At 39.3% G+C, this 19,793-nt stretch overlaps 1 protein-coding gene across 4 annotated transcripts in view; it reads left to right on the forward strand.

Annotated features, from left to right (window-relative positions):
• nup214 (nucleoporin 214) overlaps nucleotides 1-15,632 on the forward strand; it is a 32,370-nt gene extending 16,738 nt beyond the window's left edge. For 2 of the 4 annotated variants that reach the window (XM_042396061.1, XM_042396059.1), the window contains exons 28-36: nucleotides 530-582; nucleotides 679-2,232; nucleotides 3,971-4,038; nucleotides 4,150-4,327; nucleotides 4,514-4,666; nucleotides 7,249-7,420; nucleotides 9,762-9,907; nucleotides 11,974-12,007; nucleotides 14,007-15,632. In XM_042396061.1, the coding sequence (XP_042251995.1) occupies nucleotides 530-582; nucleotides 679-2,232; nucleotides 3,971-4,038; nucleotides 4,150-4,327; nucleotides 4,514-4,666; nucleotides 7,249-7,420; nucleotides 9,762-9,907; nucleotides 11,974-12,007; nucleotides 14,007-14,043 (2,395 nt within the window). In that variant the 3' untranslated portion in view covers nucleotides 14,044-15,632. Of the gene's footprint in view, nucleotides 1-529; nucleotides 583-678; nucleotides 2,233-3,970; nucleotides 4,039-4,149; nucleotides 4,328-4,513; nucleotides 4,667-7,248; nucleotides 7,421-9,761; nucleotides 9,908-11,973; nucleotides 12,008-13,843; nucleotides 13,890-14,006 lie in introns of all 4 variants that reach the window. The other 2 variants (XM_042396062.1, XM_042396060.1) reach the window with 2 other exon arrangements.
• Nucleotides 15,633-19,793: the final 4,161 nt, after the last annotated feature.

A 19,793-nucleotide genomic window follows, 5' to 3' on the forward strand; every position in this document is an offset into this window, starting at 1 on the left:
CTGAAGGAGCACAAAGGGAGGGGTTTGGGTGTTTAGTTCAAATATCAACAATCTTTCTCCAGAATGACTGATTCTACTTTTTCAAGACCCAGTGAAATGGAGAAGAAAGATGAAGTTCTAATCAAGTTAATTGTTGTTATCCCTTGATATATGCCAAATATATGTATGAATATATATATATAGATTACTCATCCTGCACTTTGAGGTGTTAACATAAATATATCCAATCAAAGGTGATTTGGACAACCAACTAACCTCTTACATCATATAAAACTCCAAAATAATGTAGAAATTTCTCCCTCAGCCCCCACCTCCTAATCTAACCACTTGGGTTTGGGAGGCACAGCTGGAGGCGACCAGCTCTGCATCTCTGTGATTCTCCAAAGACTCATACGATCTGATCAAATCCCTCTCAGAGCGACACCTTGCCCAGACATATATGCTGTTTCACTTGGAAATGTGTCACAACGCAGACGCTAACAATGCTCTCACTGTTGTTTCATTTTGAATTAAATGATTTCTTTTGCAGGTCCACAAACTTCAGTTTTACTTCAGTTACACCAGGAGCTGGAATATCACAAGGTAAAAACAATACAACAGCTTGGTATCAGATAGTTGTAGGATGATGTCAAGCTTACATTCCTCCCTCATTTTCTGTTTTTCTCCTTATGTCTCTAGTGAAGGATGTGAGTAAATTTTCATTCGGTGGAAACGGCAAAATGTTTGGTCAGACTGGAGAAGAGCCACTCTCCTCGACCTCCCCTGCTGTTGGCACTGCGTCCCCCACCTTGCCTCCAAACACATCAGGAGAAGCAGCCAAACCCACTTCCTCCACAGCTGCCCTCAGGATAGAGCCACAGCCCCCTAAAACAATTGGAGGAGAGACTCTGGGCAGTTTCTCTGGACTGCGTGTGGGTCAAGGAGAAGAAGCTAAAGATTCCTCTGCCAAACCCACTGCTGCCTCATTTACCTTTGGGGACTCTGGACTTGGTATGGGCAAGGGAGCAGCACAGTTTAGCTTTAGTGCAGATCTCCTGAAGTCTTCAGAAGATTCTACAGGAGCAGACTTGTCCAAGGGGGCAGTGTCGGGCAGTCTGTTTAAGCCTCCTGAATCAAACACCAAGCTGGCCTTCTCTGTTCCTCAGTCTAGCTCAACTGCCTCAGCTTTACGTACGTCTTTCAGTAGTCTCCTTGCAGCCCCCTCAGAAGCATCAGAGGAACCAAAAGCTCCCTCGCAACCTTCAGAACCCACACCACCTCCTGAAAAGGAACCTGCCACTGAACCCCCTGTAGAGAGCGTCAGCCCCTCTGTAATACCTGAGCCTGCAACAGATACAGCCACCACAGAAACCACAGAAACCACGACGACAGTTAAAGCACCAACACCCCCTTTGGCCACAACTGCCCCCACCCCAGACCCTCCCTCCTCCAGCACCACTCCAGCTGAAGCAACCCCTCCAGCACCAGCCAGCGCTGCTCCCACAATAGAAGCCATCCCAGACTCCACCACCACCACTGCCGCCACCACCACCACCGATCCTGTGCCTACTTCAGAGGCTGCCACTCCTGCGGTTGTGCCTGTCTCTCAGGCAGCTCTAGCAGCATTCCAGGTGCCCACTTCTGAAAAGCCAGGTTCCATTTTTACTCAGCCTCCTCCCGCAACAACGGACAGCAGTTCTCTTGTAGTTACACCAGTAATCAACACAGTTGCCACTGCAGCCACAACTCCCACCCCTACAACTGCTAACAGTGCAACAACTACTGTTGCTAGCAGTGTGTTTGGACAACCTGCTGCACCTCCAGCCTCCTCAGCCTCCTCAGCCCCCACACCACCAGCATCCACAGGATTTGGCTCAGCTGGGTTTGGTACATCAGCTGGAACTGGTTTTGGTAAGTCAGTATTTGGCCAGGTAAGTGGCTTTGGCCAGCCTGCCAGCAACACCGGAACATCCAGTGGCTTTTCTTTTGGACAGTCAGCATTTGGAGCCAGTTCTAGCAGTGCCACTACTGGAGGAGGTCTTTTTGGTGCTGCTACTGCAAGCAATGCGAGTTCCTTCTCCTTTGGCACAAGCAGTGCCAACACAGCCAGCAGCAGTGGCACAGGACTGTTCGGAGCACAGCAAAGCACAGCCCCAGCATTTGGGCAGAGCTCTGGATTTGGGCAAGGATCTGTGTTTGGGAGTAACACCACCACATCCTCATCTACAGGATTCAGCTTTGGACAGCCATCAGGTAAGAGTTTGTGGTTAATGGTTTTATGTATTAGCACTAAGTAAGGAAATATAATGTATATAAATATAATGTACAAATGCTGGAATAATTGCCTCCTAAAAGCCTGATCAGATCTGTACTTTGTAAGTACAGATGTTATATGACACCTATCTTACGCTGTCATTTTGGCCAGGTCTCTCTTGTAAACCAGATAATTTCTCTCAAAAGACTTACTCGTTAAATAAATAAAAATAGTCTTATGATGTCAGTGTCATTAATGATGAAAAAGGCTGAAAAGCTTGTAGTGGACAGTGTTGAAAAGTTTTGAAAGAACTTTTTTTTTACCTTCCTTATCTTCTTTATCACCTTCTTTATTGTCCTTTGCCTTTATCACCTCGATGATGTTTTTACCTCTCTCACCTTTGTCATTTGGGCTAAATCTAAAATTTTCCCTTATGTGCTGTTGCATATGTAAATTGTAGTTTCAGTGGCACTAAGTTGCTAGTACTACACTCAACCTGACTGACCCAAGTGAATCTGTGCAATAAATTACATCACCTCAGCACAACGTCTTCACCTCACAAAATTTATACTGGAAGTAAGTCTGTTGCTGTTTAAAAATTGGAGAGTTGACACCTTCAGACTCCCAAAATAATGGGATATACAAGGTTCTCAATTTCAAACCAGTCAGCTGTAAAAACTAAGTCTGCCAGAGACGTTTTGATCATTCAAAGTGGTTATATTTACTAATCAGAGCTGCAAAAGAGTACAAAAATATCAAGTTATTCAGCTCACCAGCCTGCACATATTGTGGGGATTAAAGCCAAATATGTCACTTCTATCTCTTTACATGCCATCAGCTTGCCAGAGAGAAGACTGATATGGTTTGTAGTGTACTGCCACCATGAGGGGGTCAGAGGTGTTGCAGTGGCTGTGAGATTTGGAGTGTTGTAGTAATCTGAGTAAGGAGAGTGGCAATGAGGGAGTTGTCCCATTCCCAAAGATTCTCTAAATTCCCAATGCAGTATGGGAATGTCTGAGGCTCTGTGGACAGCTGATGTCAATGTATCAGCTCAGCAGTTAGAAGCAGCTTTTCATTCCTGTCTGCAGACTTTATGAGGGTCTGACTTTGCAGAGTAAGCTCATTCTAATTTATGACGCTGTCTGTGTGGCATCACCAGCTTCATGACGTCTATTAGTGCAGAGTAGGATTGCCACGGTGAGAAAATTTTCCCACCAGTTAATAAACTCGTAACCACACCAGTGTTACAGGTTACACCGGACCTTTTACAAGATAAGCAGGAGAGTTTCTGCCGAAAACAAGCACTGAGACTTGGGGAGAAATGAGGGCAGCTGCTCGCTAACAGATACGTGTGTCTACAACATAGAGCAGGAGGGAGGACAGACGTCACACTCCTCTACTCTGTGCTGCGACTGCTGCTGCTGTGGATGGTCACAGAGCAAACACTTTGAGTTTATAATTGTAGCGTGTCAGTATTGATAACACGCTTAGTATTTTACAAATTAGAGTTTTTTGATTTGATGAACGTGGGCGCTGATATGCGAAAATGAACTAAATGGGTTTTATTGCTATGAAAAAAAAGCAGGACGACAGTATGGGCGGTGGGCAAGAAATGTATTGGGTTAATGCCTGAACACTGTGTGACACCGGTAACACCAACTACTGTGGCAAGCCTAATGCAGAGTTGACAAAAAAATGTCTGTCTTGACTGTATTTTTTGTTTCCTTTTTATTACAGCTTTTGGCTGCTCCACCGCCACCCCTGTCTTTGGCCAACAACCCAGCAGTGGGAGTGTATTTGGACAGGTATCATCCCCTGATTGTTTATAGTTTACAATATATGAATAGAATTTTCTTGAACTTAAACCTTTCACGCATTCTTCTATACACATTGCCTAACTAACACTACTCTCCCAGCAGCAACCGTCGTCGGGCGGTAGTCTGTTTGGTTCAAGTTCAACCAATACAGCAGGCTCATCCACTGCTGGAGGATTCTTCAGCGGCCTGGGAGGCAAACCGAGCGAAGACGCTGCCAACAAGAACCCATTCGGGACCACTGCGTCCCCTGGAGGGTTTGGGCAGCCTGCTCAGACAGGTAGGCTAAAACAATGAAGAACACTGGAGTTCTTATTTTTATTCTACCTGTGCTCACATGTTGTTCAGTAAGTGTTAGATCTGCTTTACCATACAAGACGCCAAACCTAAACCACTGAGCAAAAATAAACAAATCCTCATTTTGCTGTTCTTGAAAGTTGCGTGTATCTACTTGTTTCTCCTCAAGGTACCAACAGTCTGTTTGGAAATAGTGGTGCTAAGACCTTTGGTTTCGGACAGTCCTCCTTTGGAGAGCAGAAACCTAGCGGGACCTTCAGTACTGGTGGAGGAAGTGTCGCTTCCCAGGGCTTTGGCTCCTTCTCAACTCCGACAAAAGCAGGTACAGATTTCCCCATATTTCCCTTAGTGCTTTCTGTCTCACCCTTGAAATACTCTTGTCCACTATATGAAATGATGATTGCTTGTATTTTGCAGTTAACAGTATATCAGACAATTTATACTGCTGACATTCTCAAACCAGACTTGTTTATGAAGTGCTGTTCCTACTTCTTTGGGGTATGAATTAATTCTCTTAATTAGAATTGAGAAAACGGCTGAGTAAATGTTCCTGTTATTAAGTAATTGGAGAATTTTATAATTCCATGCATAGTTGAGCTGATAGGGCTTGAATTAGTGATTTTTGATATTATCTGTACTTTAACATTTTCTTCCGGATCTGGCTCAGGGGGTTCTGGCTTATTAATATGTGAGGTTCAGTAATAGTGGGATGGCTGTGATTTGGATGCCTTTTTAAGAATGCATACTCAAACATTCCCCATTTCACTCAGCTGCACACTCTTGACATTGCCTTCTCCTTTATCATTTGAGCTACAGCAAGTGCCCTTATCTCCTCACCCCAGCAGAGCAGTCAGATGCTCCAGCATTACCTGCCTCAATACTGCTGATGCAACGTTACCTCTCAGCACTGCTAAGTCTCAGTGCAACTAGTCAGAGATGTTATGTTTTTATTTCAGTATCAGATGTCTATTTGCTACATGAACAGCTTTTAATTACCTATTTAAGCTACATTTACTTCAAAACTGTAATTTTTATATTTATTGAAAATTTTCTGGTATAGGATACAAATCCTCCACACCAGACTCAAAACAAAGAAACCATACAACAAAACAATACCACAATATACTAGCCACAGTTATATTGGTGATCTATATTTTTAATATTATCATTCAATAGAACTGCAATTTTAGGGGTAAAATAATGTATATTTAAATGCATTTGCAAGTGTACAGTATGTGTAAAAAGCATAACACCATTAAAATAGAAAGGTCTTAGTTGAAAGGCTTCAACCGTGACATGACTCCCTCTGTCATCTCTTTCTCTGCATCTTGTGCTAATCATGCGGTGTCATGCATGGTTAGAAAACATAGCAATTTTTCTGCTACAGTTTAGCTTTATCTGGTTTTCATAACAGTTAAAAACATGTGAAGACAGCTAGATATGAGCTGATGTTATGCTTTGTCCTTGTTGATTTGTCATACTATACTTTATGAGTTAATGTTAATCAGACAAACAGCATCCACGTGTTTCTGTGTCAAGTCATAGGGTTGTCTCACTGCTTTAAAATTGATTTGCAGTTTACTTAGAAGAGGACTGACATCCATCCTTATTTGGCTCCGTTTCATATTTGTATCAGGCCTGTTCATGTTGTTAAAATTCTTCATTAGCTAATGGAGGTTAATAAAATAAATATTTAAAAATTGGAAGAGACTATTTATTTTTAGAGCAGGACACAAGCAACATTAGGTGCAAGTTGAGGAAGGAAAGAGACAATAGGAAAAGTTTAATGTGCATTTCTTTTTGCTTGAAGGCAGAAGTTTTACTCTCAGCCCAAAAGATGGTTTAGGACTTAACAGTCCTTTACCAGGGTCACAAAATATTTTTTTTCTGTGGAAGCCAGAGCCATAAAACACAGCCGCTAGTGGAAGCAATACCAAACACATGTTCAGCTTATTAGCTATTATTGTAGTTGGGAGAGATTTTGTTCTTAATAAACTTGTAAACTTGGTCTGAACTGCCTACAATGCTCCTAAATCCAAGCTATGAGACTGCTGAGAAAATTAAACATTTAGAGTGGCTCAAGAGCAGATGAAATTAAGTGTAGAAAAGCATGAAGAATTAACTTGATCCCTCCCTAAATAGATTGCTTGTTTTCAAAGTGTAAATCGAGCTTCCTTCTTAGATTTTTTTTCTTTGCCCTTCTGTGTAATAAGCAGCAGCAGCAGTAGTAGTAGTAGGAGTTGCCATCCAAGCTATCCCTCCACCCCACTGGGATATTGGTACCACTCAGCACACTAATGCCCTATCACTGGCCTTTATACAGGAAATGTAATCTTGTTACATTAGCTCAATCAATTATTTACTGGGGCATGCTGGTCGCCAGGCTGTAATTTCAGAACACCCTTTCGCCCCTGCTACTCCTTCATCTGAGGCTTTGAGTTGGTGTGAAGTAGTCACCCAACATTAAGTTGCCACATTGTGTTATTCCAAAACAATAACGGACTGCACACAACAAAGAGTAATACAGTAACTGTATTAATCATGCAGGAAAATGTTCATGATTTTCGTAAACAAAATTTGAATATTGCAATGATCATTTCCATCTGTTTACATGTGTACTGTTATTACCCTTTCAGGTAGAGTCAGCCTAGGTTCAGACGACACATGGGATTTATGTATAGAAATATTTACACAGGAGTCAAAGCAGGACTGTTCACACTGATGTGTTTCTGTCCAGCAGAAATGCTCGCATCATCCTTCAACAGCCATGGAAACAGCATAACAAACTCCTTTTTTTTTTTTTATCTTGTCTTTGTATAGGTACTTTGGACAATCTAATTCCCTGAATATTTTCTTCTGCCTTCTCTTACAATGGGTTTTTTTTATCTACTTTCCGTCCTGCAGGCAGTTTTGGCAGCGCACCAGTGTTTGGGAGTCCCCCTTCTTTTGGTGTTTCCCCGTCATTTGGCGCCGCAGCATCATTTGGCTCGAGCCCTTCCTTTAACAACGCCATGGGTTCCTCAGCTGGTAAAGTGTTCGGAGAGGGAACGGCAGCCGCTAACATGGGAGGATTTGGGTACGAAACTTTATATGTTTTCAAGATTCAAGAGACTTTATTGCCATTTGCACAGGGTCCATGCACATTGGAATTCTTGTGCAGTTCACTCAGATTAAAACTAAGAAACTAAGAAATCTGTTAAAGGTTTGGAAAAAAAGGTTAGCAATGAAAATAATTTTTAGTTAATTATAGATGGACCTTTTTTTTTTTTGAGCCTCATTTTTTTTCTTTACCAGATTGAGATTTGCTTCCTCTTGTCATTTGCCAGTTGATGAGATCCTTGCTTACGTAGCACGAAACAGAGAGTGGTAATAGCCAAAAAGAGCCTTCTAACAGCCTTCTAAGCTGATGTTGCTCCAAGACTGTTTTGATATTGATATATTTGTCATTCACTGCTGGTGAAGAGGCAAGGGACTCAAATACCAGTAAAATTGTATAATTTGTGTGTAGTTTACTGTGGTTGCCATGGTCACGCTGCAGGCCGTGGTGGCAAGTTGATAAACTTGAACCTTCATCAACTTAGATGGCAGCAGCAAATAGCTACACGTGTTCACAAAAGCGGTGGCTGCCTTTTCTCTCGTTGCTGTCAAGGAGGCGGTGGCAGAAACTGCTCACTGTCTGAAGGCACCTTTAGGGTGACAATGGCAGCCAGCTATCCACTGTTGACTTCAATAGAAATAGACACAGAAATACATCTATTCATCTACATTGGCAATATACTGTACAGTATACTTGTATAGTATACTGTAATGGTTGAAATCTATGCCTGCTTTAGCATTTAAGGCATAAAGCAACAAATATTTGAAGCAGCACAACATCTGATTTACAAAAGAAGTGTAAAGCATTAGAACAACTGTCTCATTTTTGGTTGTTACAATGTTACTGTCAGTAAACATTTGCAAATGTCAGTGTCACCAGGATATGTGTGCAAGAGCGGAGCAGCAGGATTTTGCCTGCAGCTTTTTTAGAAATCAGAACATCTGTGTTCTCTCTCGCTCACTGCGCCATCACACAAGCATAACACATAAAGTAATTCAAGGTCAGCATTCACCATATTGTTAAACCCTCTGTTAATATTAATAGTGATGACGAAATAAAATAAACCAATTTCAGGGCTTGCTAGGAAGCCAAATGGAGCATGTTTTGGAAGCATCCTTGAAGCCTTGTGTATTTATTAAAGGAGGCTGCTTTCACAATGTTGAATCCACTGCCATTATATACACACAGTATTTTCTTCTGACTCCAACAGATAAGACCCCTCAAGTGGCAGAGGCTTTCAGAAAATCTTACCTTAAGGTCCATTTACTTGCTTTGTCTGGATCTCTAATCAACATATCGCTGTCTTTATTAGCGAATATTGGAGTTTGCTCCATGTTTGTCCATGTCATGGACAATAGATATGCAACATTTTAACCAATGCAGCTGCCTACACTCTCCTTCACAGATCACATATGTGTTAGTTTTCTGACTTTGACTATCTCATATTTGTAAGATTTCTCTTGTTTCTGTCCCTTCTTCCTCTACATAGTTTGTTACAATTTGGGGAGGAATTAGGAGCACTTAGTTTGATGTAATAGATCTCCCTGCTAATGCAAATGCTGCAGAATCATTGTCATTTATGAGTAAGATTGCATAAAGGCAGACAATCGAAAGCACAATTTTGATATAAATAATTGTGCAGCCCTACTCTGACGTATGAGGGACTGTAATTCTACTATAATACTAAATATAGTAGACCACTGAATCTTCACAGCCCTCAGTAAGTCAGCCTCCTCCCAATTGAGATTTCATTTTAGGCTCCAGAAAAGGGGATTAATTCACCTCCTTTCCACACAAATCATTTCTCTAGCTTTAACAACCTTTGTGTGTCCACCATGTGGCAGCGAGCATTGCTACGTGCCTGAAATTATAGAGCTCTGTTCTGTGCAGAACAAGATTATTCCCCTCAGATAATCTCACTCTGGGGTCATGCTGCCTGCAGATTAAACTGGCCTGCTCTCTCTCTCTCTCCCTCTGTTTTGCTTATTCTCTCTTTTCTCTCCCTCGGGAGTCAATGGGCGTGGGTCCTGTAGAAGGGATTATCACTTAAACCCCCCATCTCTCAATCCTCTAGTACCCACACACACACACCACCATCTGACACCTTCTGCCTTTGCTGGCATGTTTACTTGGAAGGAGCTAAACAAACCGTATACTGTATCCTGGTCGTTTTAATATTTTCTTTCTTTATCAAAATAAATTGTGTGTTTAAACCAGCCCTGTTAAATGGTTTCCTCACTCAGTATCAGATATTTATTTTGAGTCAGTCAGTCGAACCTTTTAGTTATATCACACCCTCTGTTTCTGCTTCCGTTTTCAGCTTTGCCTCACCTCCCAGCGCCCCATCCTTTGGTGCTCTAGCCAATCAGAGCGCTCCGTCATTTGGAGGCCTGGCCCAGCAGGGCTCTGGTTTTGGAAGTCAGCCCAGCAGCTTTTCAGGCTTTGGACAACAGCCACAGGCTGGAGGTGAGACTACTACTTCAGTTGCTATGTTTATCTTCTCTCATCATTCTCAAATGTCCTCTTGATTACCAGCAGTTAGTAAATATTGTAAGCATCAGTATGCAATTCTTCTAGCATCAGTACAGTTTAATAGTGATGACAACAAAAAAAGTCTGCTTGGGTACCAAACTCGGTACTTTTAAGGGCACCAACCGACTTACGTTGGTACTACAGAGTACCTGTTCACGTTGGATCAGATGATGCCAGATTTTGGTACCTTGAAAGCAGGTTGTGTTGTGAATTCAAATAAACATTGATGAGCTTCCTTATAAGCTTTTCAAAAAATCCCTCCTAGTTTACTGTCACATGTGCACCTGAAATTTCTGTCCTGTCTTCCTGTTTGTACTTTGAGTTATCAGCCTTACTTTACTGTTTCCTGATTGCTTTCAGCCATATCAGGGCAGTGTTAAGTTACTGCTGATGAAAACATTTCCTGCCACTGTTTCATATTAAAACCTTTCCACTGACAAACCAATGGAAGGTTTAAGAACTTACAGGGCGTGAATTATACCACGGCCAATCGGCCAGTGCCGTGGATGCCCACGCCTTCTATTTATAGGCTTTAAAGACTTTATTTTATCATTATAATATAGCAATGACAATTATAATTAATATAATACAATATAATTGTTGACATTTAAAAAAAAATCAATCAGATAGCATTTTGTGGAAAAGTCTAACATTCAGTGCACAGTTTTAATAAACCCAGTACTGTTTTTCAATACACTGACTCCTTATTGTTGATTGTACACGGTTTTGACTTCATACAATGTAATTATCACTTATTGTTATTGCACCATTGGTCTTTTCCTTGGTGCCCAACATTTTGGCCACGATGCCCCAATGAATTTGTATTTATCAAAGGCCAAAGTGGCCTTGCCCTCAAAATTACTTAATTCCAGGCCTGAACTCAGAGAAAAAGAAATGTGTTTATCGCTGAGTTAGCAGAACTTTGTTAGCAGTGCTATTTTTCAATAAAAACAAGTTGACACAACAAGATCTAGAGATATTTGGAGTTATGTATTCAGTGGATCAGTTAGAAATACTGCAGAGAGGAAGAGTACAAGCAGAAACAGCCACAGTGAGATGTCTGATGAAGATCTGCAGACGACAGGTTCTTGATGCATTTTCGGCAAACAGTACATCTCCAACAGGTAGCCTACACAACTTATTTTACTTTGTTTGTTATGTATTGATTTATCTAATGTGTGTACTTGTTATTTTTTTAGTTGGTGATCTTTAGAAGATTAAAAAAAAATGCCAAGTACAAAGATAATTTTGTGTATTTTTTATGATTAAAATAGTATTGAAATAAAATCGTCAATCAGTTTTTTAAACAGAATCAATGTTCAGACGAGAAAATGATAGTTGTACCGCAGAAATAGCGAGGAATCTTACAACCAAACATTTACTTGTTTGGGTGCAGTGATTAGACTTTCAGTGTAGACTGTGCACCAGATGAAGGTTCACAAAAGACATCCATTTACCTCTTTTGGCAAGAAGTTATTCCCCATAGAAAAATCAATTTGCAATTTCAAACATGAGTCAACTTTGACTCAATTTTAACTTTTTGAGTTCATATGCATGCATGACCCAAATTTGTTTAGCAGATCAGAGTTCTCTTGCCATCTTCCTCCCACTTGTTTTTGTGTGATCATTGTTTTTTTCTCTCTTTTGTCTCTTTGCTTGTATTTGTGCAGCTCTTAATGGCTTTGCTGTCATTCATATACATACTGTGCTGTACATCAGACCATCCAAGTGTCGTTTTCATCCATTCGTCTTTCTTTACCTTCTCTGCTGCTATCTTTGATAGTCCTGGGTGGCAAAGTTTTGCCAGTCGGGTCATGTTGCGTGCACAACACACATTCACAGATCTATTAGTTAGATATGACTCATGCTGTGAAATCAACATTGCATTAGGATTATTGTTTTTTCATCTTTTGCCAGACTGGCAGTCAGTGTTTTATTCCTAGAATCACCCTGCTTATTAGCTTGAGTAATAATAATGTCATCTTTTTTCCATTTTGTAGGATTCCCCGGAAACACCTTTGGGGCTGCAAACCAGTAAGTGTGGTCAATAAATTTTATTTTAATTTAAGCCTTTTTTGTGTTTCCCATGAGTACGAACTGACAATTAGACAGACCCACATTTCTTCCTCCCGCAGCAGTGCCCGTGGTGTGTGTGTTTGAACACTTCTGTTCAAAAACACACATCTTTTCTTCCACAGCACTGCTCCCCGTAGAACCTTTCAGATTTAATACCACCACATCTACCCTCATATATTTCCACTTCTCCGTCTTTTCTTTATTCATTTAAAGTCAACTTCAGCTTTTTTGCAATTTCACTATAAAAATACAGAGATGTTTTTTCTGTCTGGCACTCTTAACCTTGGGTAAAAACACAAATAGAAATTAATAATACATGGAATAATATTTACGAAGGGAGATTCAATAAATGATATAATAAATACAATGCTGCATGCACATACTAATGTATGGTATGGCTCATAATTCTTACCCCTGTGGGAAGTTGCTGTCCCCGAAATGGTTCGGTGCATGATTTAATGCTCTGGTAACACTCCTTTACTAATTGCCCCCTTGTGATTAGTTTACCATTCCCATCCTATTGCTTCTCCTTTCTTTCTCTCATCCCTCAATTCCACTCTCTTCCTCCCCTGCTCTTATGCCTCCTCTCCCTCAGTTTGCTGCTGTGTGTCACATGGCAGCCAGTGTTCCCCGGGGTGTGTTCCAGTGGAATGCACTCAGAAGTGTGCAGGACTGTGTGGAGACGAGACTTAGCTTATTGGAGACATTCACATGCTATTAATAATCCTTTTCTCTCACTCATTTTTTTCTTTTGTGTCTCCCTCCTATATTCAGCTTTATGCTTGTTGTGTTTCTTTGCTAACTTGTGCCCATTTTTGTGATTGTAGCAATATTAAATTATTGGTCACTAATTTTCTTGTAAATAAGCAAAAAAAAGCCTTTATCTTTCTTTCTTTTTTTTTAATTTTTAATTTTTTTTACTGAAACCAGACAAAATGGGAAAAATACATCCATGTCCTGTCCATTTGAACGCCCCAATACCGTCATGCTTGAAGAAACATGGGATTTAAGTAAAAAAAATTCAAACAATCTCAATGTTATTTGCAATTTAGTTCAACCCTTGCAGTATTTTTGCACAAAAAATAAGTCAAATTAGAGGAATTCTTAGGATTATGACCTGATTACTGCCCTTTTCCATGTAAAATAAATACGGACAAGTCATCACAGCAAAACTCAGCGTAACCCCGATGGGATTGTGAAACTAAAACACAGAATGACTGATATTCTTATAGCTAAAAAAACACACACACACACACACACATGAATACACACACATATATCCATGGAACACTGCAAGCATTCACAATTAAATATTGCATTGATTTAGATGACAGTAGTCACACGCTCATCAATACACATTAAGCACATTACCAGGCATCAAATCTATGAAGACGAAAGTAAATATGTTTGTTTTGGGTTTTTTTCCCATGTTGTGTTCATTTTGAATATGAAGCTGTCTATCCAGCTCCACTGTATTTCTATTTCACATTTCTTCTGATCGTCCTCTTTTAAATTAACAAATCACTAACCTTATCACTAACATTATATGTCTGGTTGTTTCAACACTTTATTGAAGCTCTGTCATTCTTTAAGTTGACTGAAATATTCAAATCCAATATGTAATACGTTAGTAACTGCACGTTTACATTATATGAAAAATTTTACAGGTCTTGTACATTATTTTATACACATTTCCCTGTAATTCAGTATAAAATATTTGATGTATTTGGAAGTCTTGAGACCTAAAATATAATTTTAGGCAAAGTTCTACAAATCTGTTAATTTGATTGACAGATAAGAGTCCACAAAGCCACAACCCCTGCAGAAGGTCCACTTCATGGTAGAGGAAATAAATAAGCAATTTCTTTATATTACTACGAGTAATGCTGTTTCAAGCGTTCAAACTCTTTTTCAATAATGTTTCCCTTTCTGCTTTGTCTGTTATTTCTTCTTCCAGATCAAGTTCTCAAACATTTGCCGGTTGGAGAAGCTAATTTTATTAAACCGTCATGAGCTAGACGCCACTGCTACAGTACTTTCTGCAATCAAGCTCTTTGTGCCACACAGTGGGACGAGGGTTGAACGGGTGAATAAAGTGAAGTAGAAGCCAAATTTACATGCATTGTCATTGTTGAAAACTTTTGCATATTTAAGACAGAAATTACAAGTTTTAAGAAACTTGTACAGTGCAGTTCAAACCCTCTCTGTATATTAACTATAGGTTTTAATTTGCTGCATTCACTGGTTTTATTATTAAGAAAACACTAAGAAGTGTTGACATCCATACATGCAGGAGACTGCTCGGTATGAGGAATTTTGAAAAGCTCGTATTGGGCCTTCGATGCACTTGAATAGTTCCATTTTCAGTTATGTTTTTGATCCAAAGATGGGCTGTTATGAATGGGTGCAGGATAATTTCTGGGCTGTTTTTTTTTTCTTGTTGTCCAGACTTACTTTCAGAGTATTTACATCATCACTGTCATTTATGCTTAGGTTTTACTCATGGACTTCACGGTAAATATTTTGGAGACTATGATAAATGCAACTTCACATCGTGCCTACTGGAGCTGAACAACACGAGGCTCACACACGTCTAAACGAGTTTTATTACACCAGTTTTTGACAGTGAAACTTTTTTGAACAACAAATTTTGTAGTTTCCACATATAACAATAACATATTCATCTGCACACAATGCAACTAAAACTGATTTAAATTGGATTTTTTTAAGAATGTATTCATTTCATCTGCCATTGTCCCAGACGATGCTGATGTGAAGCTGTATCCCAGTCTCTAAAAGTTTTACAATGAAATGAGTGAGGAGAATGTAATTAATAATGTGCACTATGGCAAAAGCTGCAATTATCAGTCGGGAATCTGAACATAAACTGCAAAAGTTAGTGGTGAATGTAAACAGGTTCATGACCTTCAGACAATGTAGCTACTAACATTGCTGCACGTTGATGCAGTTAGGTCTGTGACTGTATGGATTTCTTACTGTGGTGAAAAAGAAACACATCCCCGTGGTTTGGTGTTTTACTGAGCCCACTCAAAACCCCACAGTCAGTATCACATGACCTCAATATTGCAGTAATGCGGTTCTGGTCACAGCCCTAGTCGCAGTTTACAGTCTTGCCACACTTAATTCTTTACTCTCATAACATTCACACACCAGGGTGATGTTTGATTCAACGTTTATTTTGTGTCCAACATTTTAAAGTTTTTGTTTGCACACTTTGACACATGCAAATGTGCAAACAATATCAAGCTTTACTTCTCAATATTCCAATAATCTATCATTCTCAATATTCTTTGGTGGAATTATGTAAAACGGTGTTTTCAGCATGGCTCCATAAATTAAAATTCAATCCAGTTCTGTCAATACAGTCTTTAACACACTTGTCAAAAGGTACACCTGTGTAGAATGTAGTAAAATTCAACAGTTTGAACTATAATGGAAAAAAAAATTGTAGTTTGAAATGAAAAAATATATATTTTCCTTTTTCGAGTGATTTTTGCAGTAACTCCACTGTTGTATATTTTTACATGAAATACTGGAAATAAATGGAATTTCTCAAACTGAACATTTGTCTACTCTAAATAGAATTTTATATTTTGAAAGTTATTCCAGCTATTTATACATCTTTCTTCATACTCATTAGGAAAAAAAAGAATGGTCAGCTTTTTGTATTACTGTAAATTTTCCCAATATTACATATACTTACTGTATTTGTTAATGCAGCTGTGTGAATGGCCCACTGATAATGGTTATTCTTTTTGAATGATCAATACTTTTCTCGAGGGAAAACTGACCACAAAGGCAAACAGATTATTTTCTGATCATAACATGATTTATTCACTAAGGGAATTTGGAAATAGTGCTTCACATAATTACATATTGATAAGTTATCAATATGTAACAAGGTGGGAAGTTGTTATCTTGATTATATAACATTTTATTGAATTATTTTAATAGCAAAACTTCTTACTAAACATCCTAAGTAGTAGAACATCTCAACATACAGCATGTTGGGGAAAAAAATGTGTAGTATTTGCTTAATACAGAGAGGAATGAATTATGAATATCAACACAATTTAAAAACACAGTTGAGTGTGGGGTGGCATGAAGAATAGCATAGCTATTAGCTCTAGGCCATGTTTAGATGGTCCATTAATTAATGCTAAATCCTTCTTGATATGCAGCTCATTCCTCCATCTTCAATAAGGAATTCATTGAGTTGCGTATAGAGCTTAATTGGACTGTGGGAGAATGCTGATTGGAATTTATGACTTGTATCAGAGCCTTGATGTTGTGGCATGTGGCCACCAGCGACAGAATTACATTCCCAGCTTATGGCTGTGTCACTACATGTCACTGTCACTCTGTTGACCCTTATCTCACGTCTCGCGCCGAACGGATGGCAGAGCTCCTGACTGCTCTGAAGTGGCATGGGAATGTCAGGGTCATAACATGTGACCTGAACAAGCCACCTGCTGAAAATGCTAAAATCCACATTCCCCAGTACAGTTCCCACCAGACTGGAACCATCAGCTTTAGTGTCCACATCTCAAAAAATAGATGGCTATAAACCAATTATATATGTGCATTTTTCATCAAGAAACTAAAATATTTTCTAATTTGTGTTTCCGTCTGAGATGTAATGACATCATCACAATAATGTGTCATCAGCACCAGATATATTTGATGTCTCAGGTAAAGAATTACAGTCGAACACACTGGCAGATTAGAGGCACACGGGCAGTTACACAGCCCAAAGTCTGTAATGCTTTCAGCTAAAGCGGATGAGCTTATGAGATTTTCAGCACCCACTCCACAACTGGCCTTTATGAAAGCATTAAAGGCAGAGTGTTTTTTTAATGTTTTATTATACCACAAATATTACAATAGTAAAGTCAATAGTGACAGTATTTCTCTTCTTTCTCCTTTCTTGTGCCGCTGTTTATAGTGATGGAAAGTCTCACAGACACTCTGGAGGATGGCAGCTGTCTTTATGGAATCCAGATAAAAATAGCTTAGTCCAAATCACCCCTCACCCCTCCCCCAACCACACCCTCATTCTCTGTTTTTTTTTTTTTTTTTTTTTTCTCAGCCCCACCCCCCCTCCTCCTCCTACTCACACCCCTTAGTGAATGTTGATTGGCAGCTCTTGAGCACATCCTGCTTGGCTTTGCTGACATATTCATCATCTCTTCATGTGCCACTGCACTCCCTCGTGTATCCATCCCTGTGTCTTAAGGCATTTCTATGAACTGGTGAATGCCACAGATTCTGGTCATTCAAGTGTCTCCCATACTGTACACAATGTACCAGCCAGGCTGTTCAGGTCACACTGTTGTGTGAGGTGAGTGTTATCCAGAGCGTTTGCGAGCACCAGCGCCTCTGTAAAGAGCATGCTACAATTTTCTCTAATGGGTAATTTTGTCTGCACAGATAATCCAAATCCAATAATCCACTAACAGACAAGGGAGACCTCGCTACCAGTTTCTCTTCTCTCTGCACACTGTGGTGCACTGCGGATCGCTTTGTCGCTCTTTGGAGAATGGCATCGGGTCGCCTTACTAATGTGAAAAGACTGAAAGATTTCACTAGATTACATACATTTTTTACACTAATCAAGATCATTGAAATATGTCTGAAATGACCAGTGTCCAATTTTGCATAGATGAGCTGTTGTTTCTCTGCAGATGAGAAAAAATAAGACTGAAACCACATGTATTCATAACTTTCAGAGAGAAGGAAAACTATCTGTATGATATATAAATATATAAATTATAGTTCCTTTTAACATATTTTTGTTTGAACAGTTTGAATTTTTTTAGGCCTGTCATTTAATTTCATGAATTTGTATAGAAGCACGGGACTTCATCCACACATAATAAAGTTAATTGGATGGATCCATTATTTATTACTGATCATTTCCCAAAACAACAAAAGAGTCAGAAGTTAACTTTAGTTGCATTGTATTATTAAAAAAAGTTGCCATATGTTGCTGAAGCAGAAGTCCAGTTTTATTGTTTGTTGTCATTACATAAGAAATTGTTGATAACATTTGCATTAGTTTGCTCATCTTGCATAGCCATATTTAATGCCAGTATTTACTTCAAATGACATTGTTGTTATCAGTGTTTAAACACAATGCACTGAATTCTGACCACATTATAACTGACTTTTTATTGTTTGCCACTCATCACCTCCAGCTATGTGCTTGTTTCAACTGCTGTTACACAGTCCTGCAGTAACTGGTGCTACTAACCTGCAGAATGTACGACCATGCTTATGCTGGCATTCATACTTAAATGCTAAGCACAGCTTTGAGCACTGTAGTAGCACTGACATGGAACATTATTTATATATTCATGGTTTATTTGATGGGGACGGATACAGTATATGTACATAGACAAACTGAAAACCGCTATCCGATGCAAGTATCATAGTGTTTATAGCAAATGCTAATTTGCAACGCTCGTCCCTAGAAGGGCTTCTGTGAAAATAAGAGATTAAAACAGTGAGAAAAAAATAAGGTAAACTAAGTAAAGCAAGATATGATAAAACACACGTTTAGTAGTAATATAGCTACAGAAAACTAGACATTAATACAGGTCTATTGCTGAATTGACCAGGATTTGGTAGCTCTCTTAAAAGTGGTGGAGTTTACAGCAAATTACAAGTGATCAGGTAGTGAGTTCCAGGACTTGGCTCCTTTCAAAGAAAAAGCTGTCTAAGCAAAATATGTTTTGTAGAATGAGACTAAACAGTTACACTTTACTTGAAGCTGCTCTGGTGGATCCTCTGCAGCTCTGTAGTCTTTTGATGTATTTGCAGAGAGGCTGAGGAGCAAGTCCATTTAAACATTTAAACACATTTTACATAATAAAAATCATGCAAGTTTGCAAAACTTTAAATTATATTATATTTACCTAAAATACAGCAATGATGGTATGTTATTTGCTTTTTGTCCAAGATTTTCAAGGCCTGACTGTAAAGATGCTCCATGGATTTGATTACTGACTGGTTGGCCTAGGACCAGGTAGTTAAACCACAGGACAGATATCTTTGAATTTAGTAACAGCAAGGCATAGTCAAATGTCAAACAATTTCTTATCATCTTAAAACAGCAAAGTTTAGCCTCAAGCATTTTAGAAATCCTTTTAAAATTTAACTGAGAATCTAAAATTATCCCTAAATACTTCACCTCTATTACTTGTTAAACAGTCGAGGATTCTGTTGCAGGTAGCTTTTGAATGGGAAAACAGATTGACTTTGTCTACTTAGTGTTTAGTGTCAAGCGGGACGCATCAAGCCAAGCTGATACTTTTTCTAAGTTTTTAGTTAGCTTATCTGCAGCACAGGTTTTACAAATACATGGACGACTGCATTATCAGTGTACATCTGAAGACCTATAACGGGGCATATTTCTGGCATCTGGCAACATAATACATGAGAAAGCTTAAATTGGGATACATACAACTCAGAGCATCTCAGATTGTGGAGTGCAAAGCATGAGGGAGATGTGTCTGTCTGAAAAGTAAAGGGATCACCAAAATTATGAGAATTTATCTTGAATGAACATGAATGTCTGCACTATACTTCATTGCAGTCCATCCAGTAGTTAGTTTCACTCAAACCAACTATTTTTCGGCGCATCCCGGTAGCCCACTGATGAAGACGCATGCATCATTACTGCAACATCCAAGGTTCGATTCTGGCAGCGGACCTTTGTTGC

The sequence above is a fragment of the Thunnus maccoyii genome, chromosome 19 (genome assembly GCF_910596095.1).
Source record: "Thunnus maccoyii chromosome 19, fThuMac1.1, whole genome shotgun sequence".
Taxonomy (NCBI): domain Eukaryota; kingdom Metazoa; phylum Chordata; class Actinopteri; order Scombriformes; family Scombridae; genus Thunnus; species Thunnus maccoyii.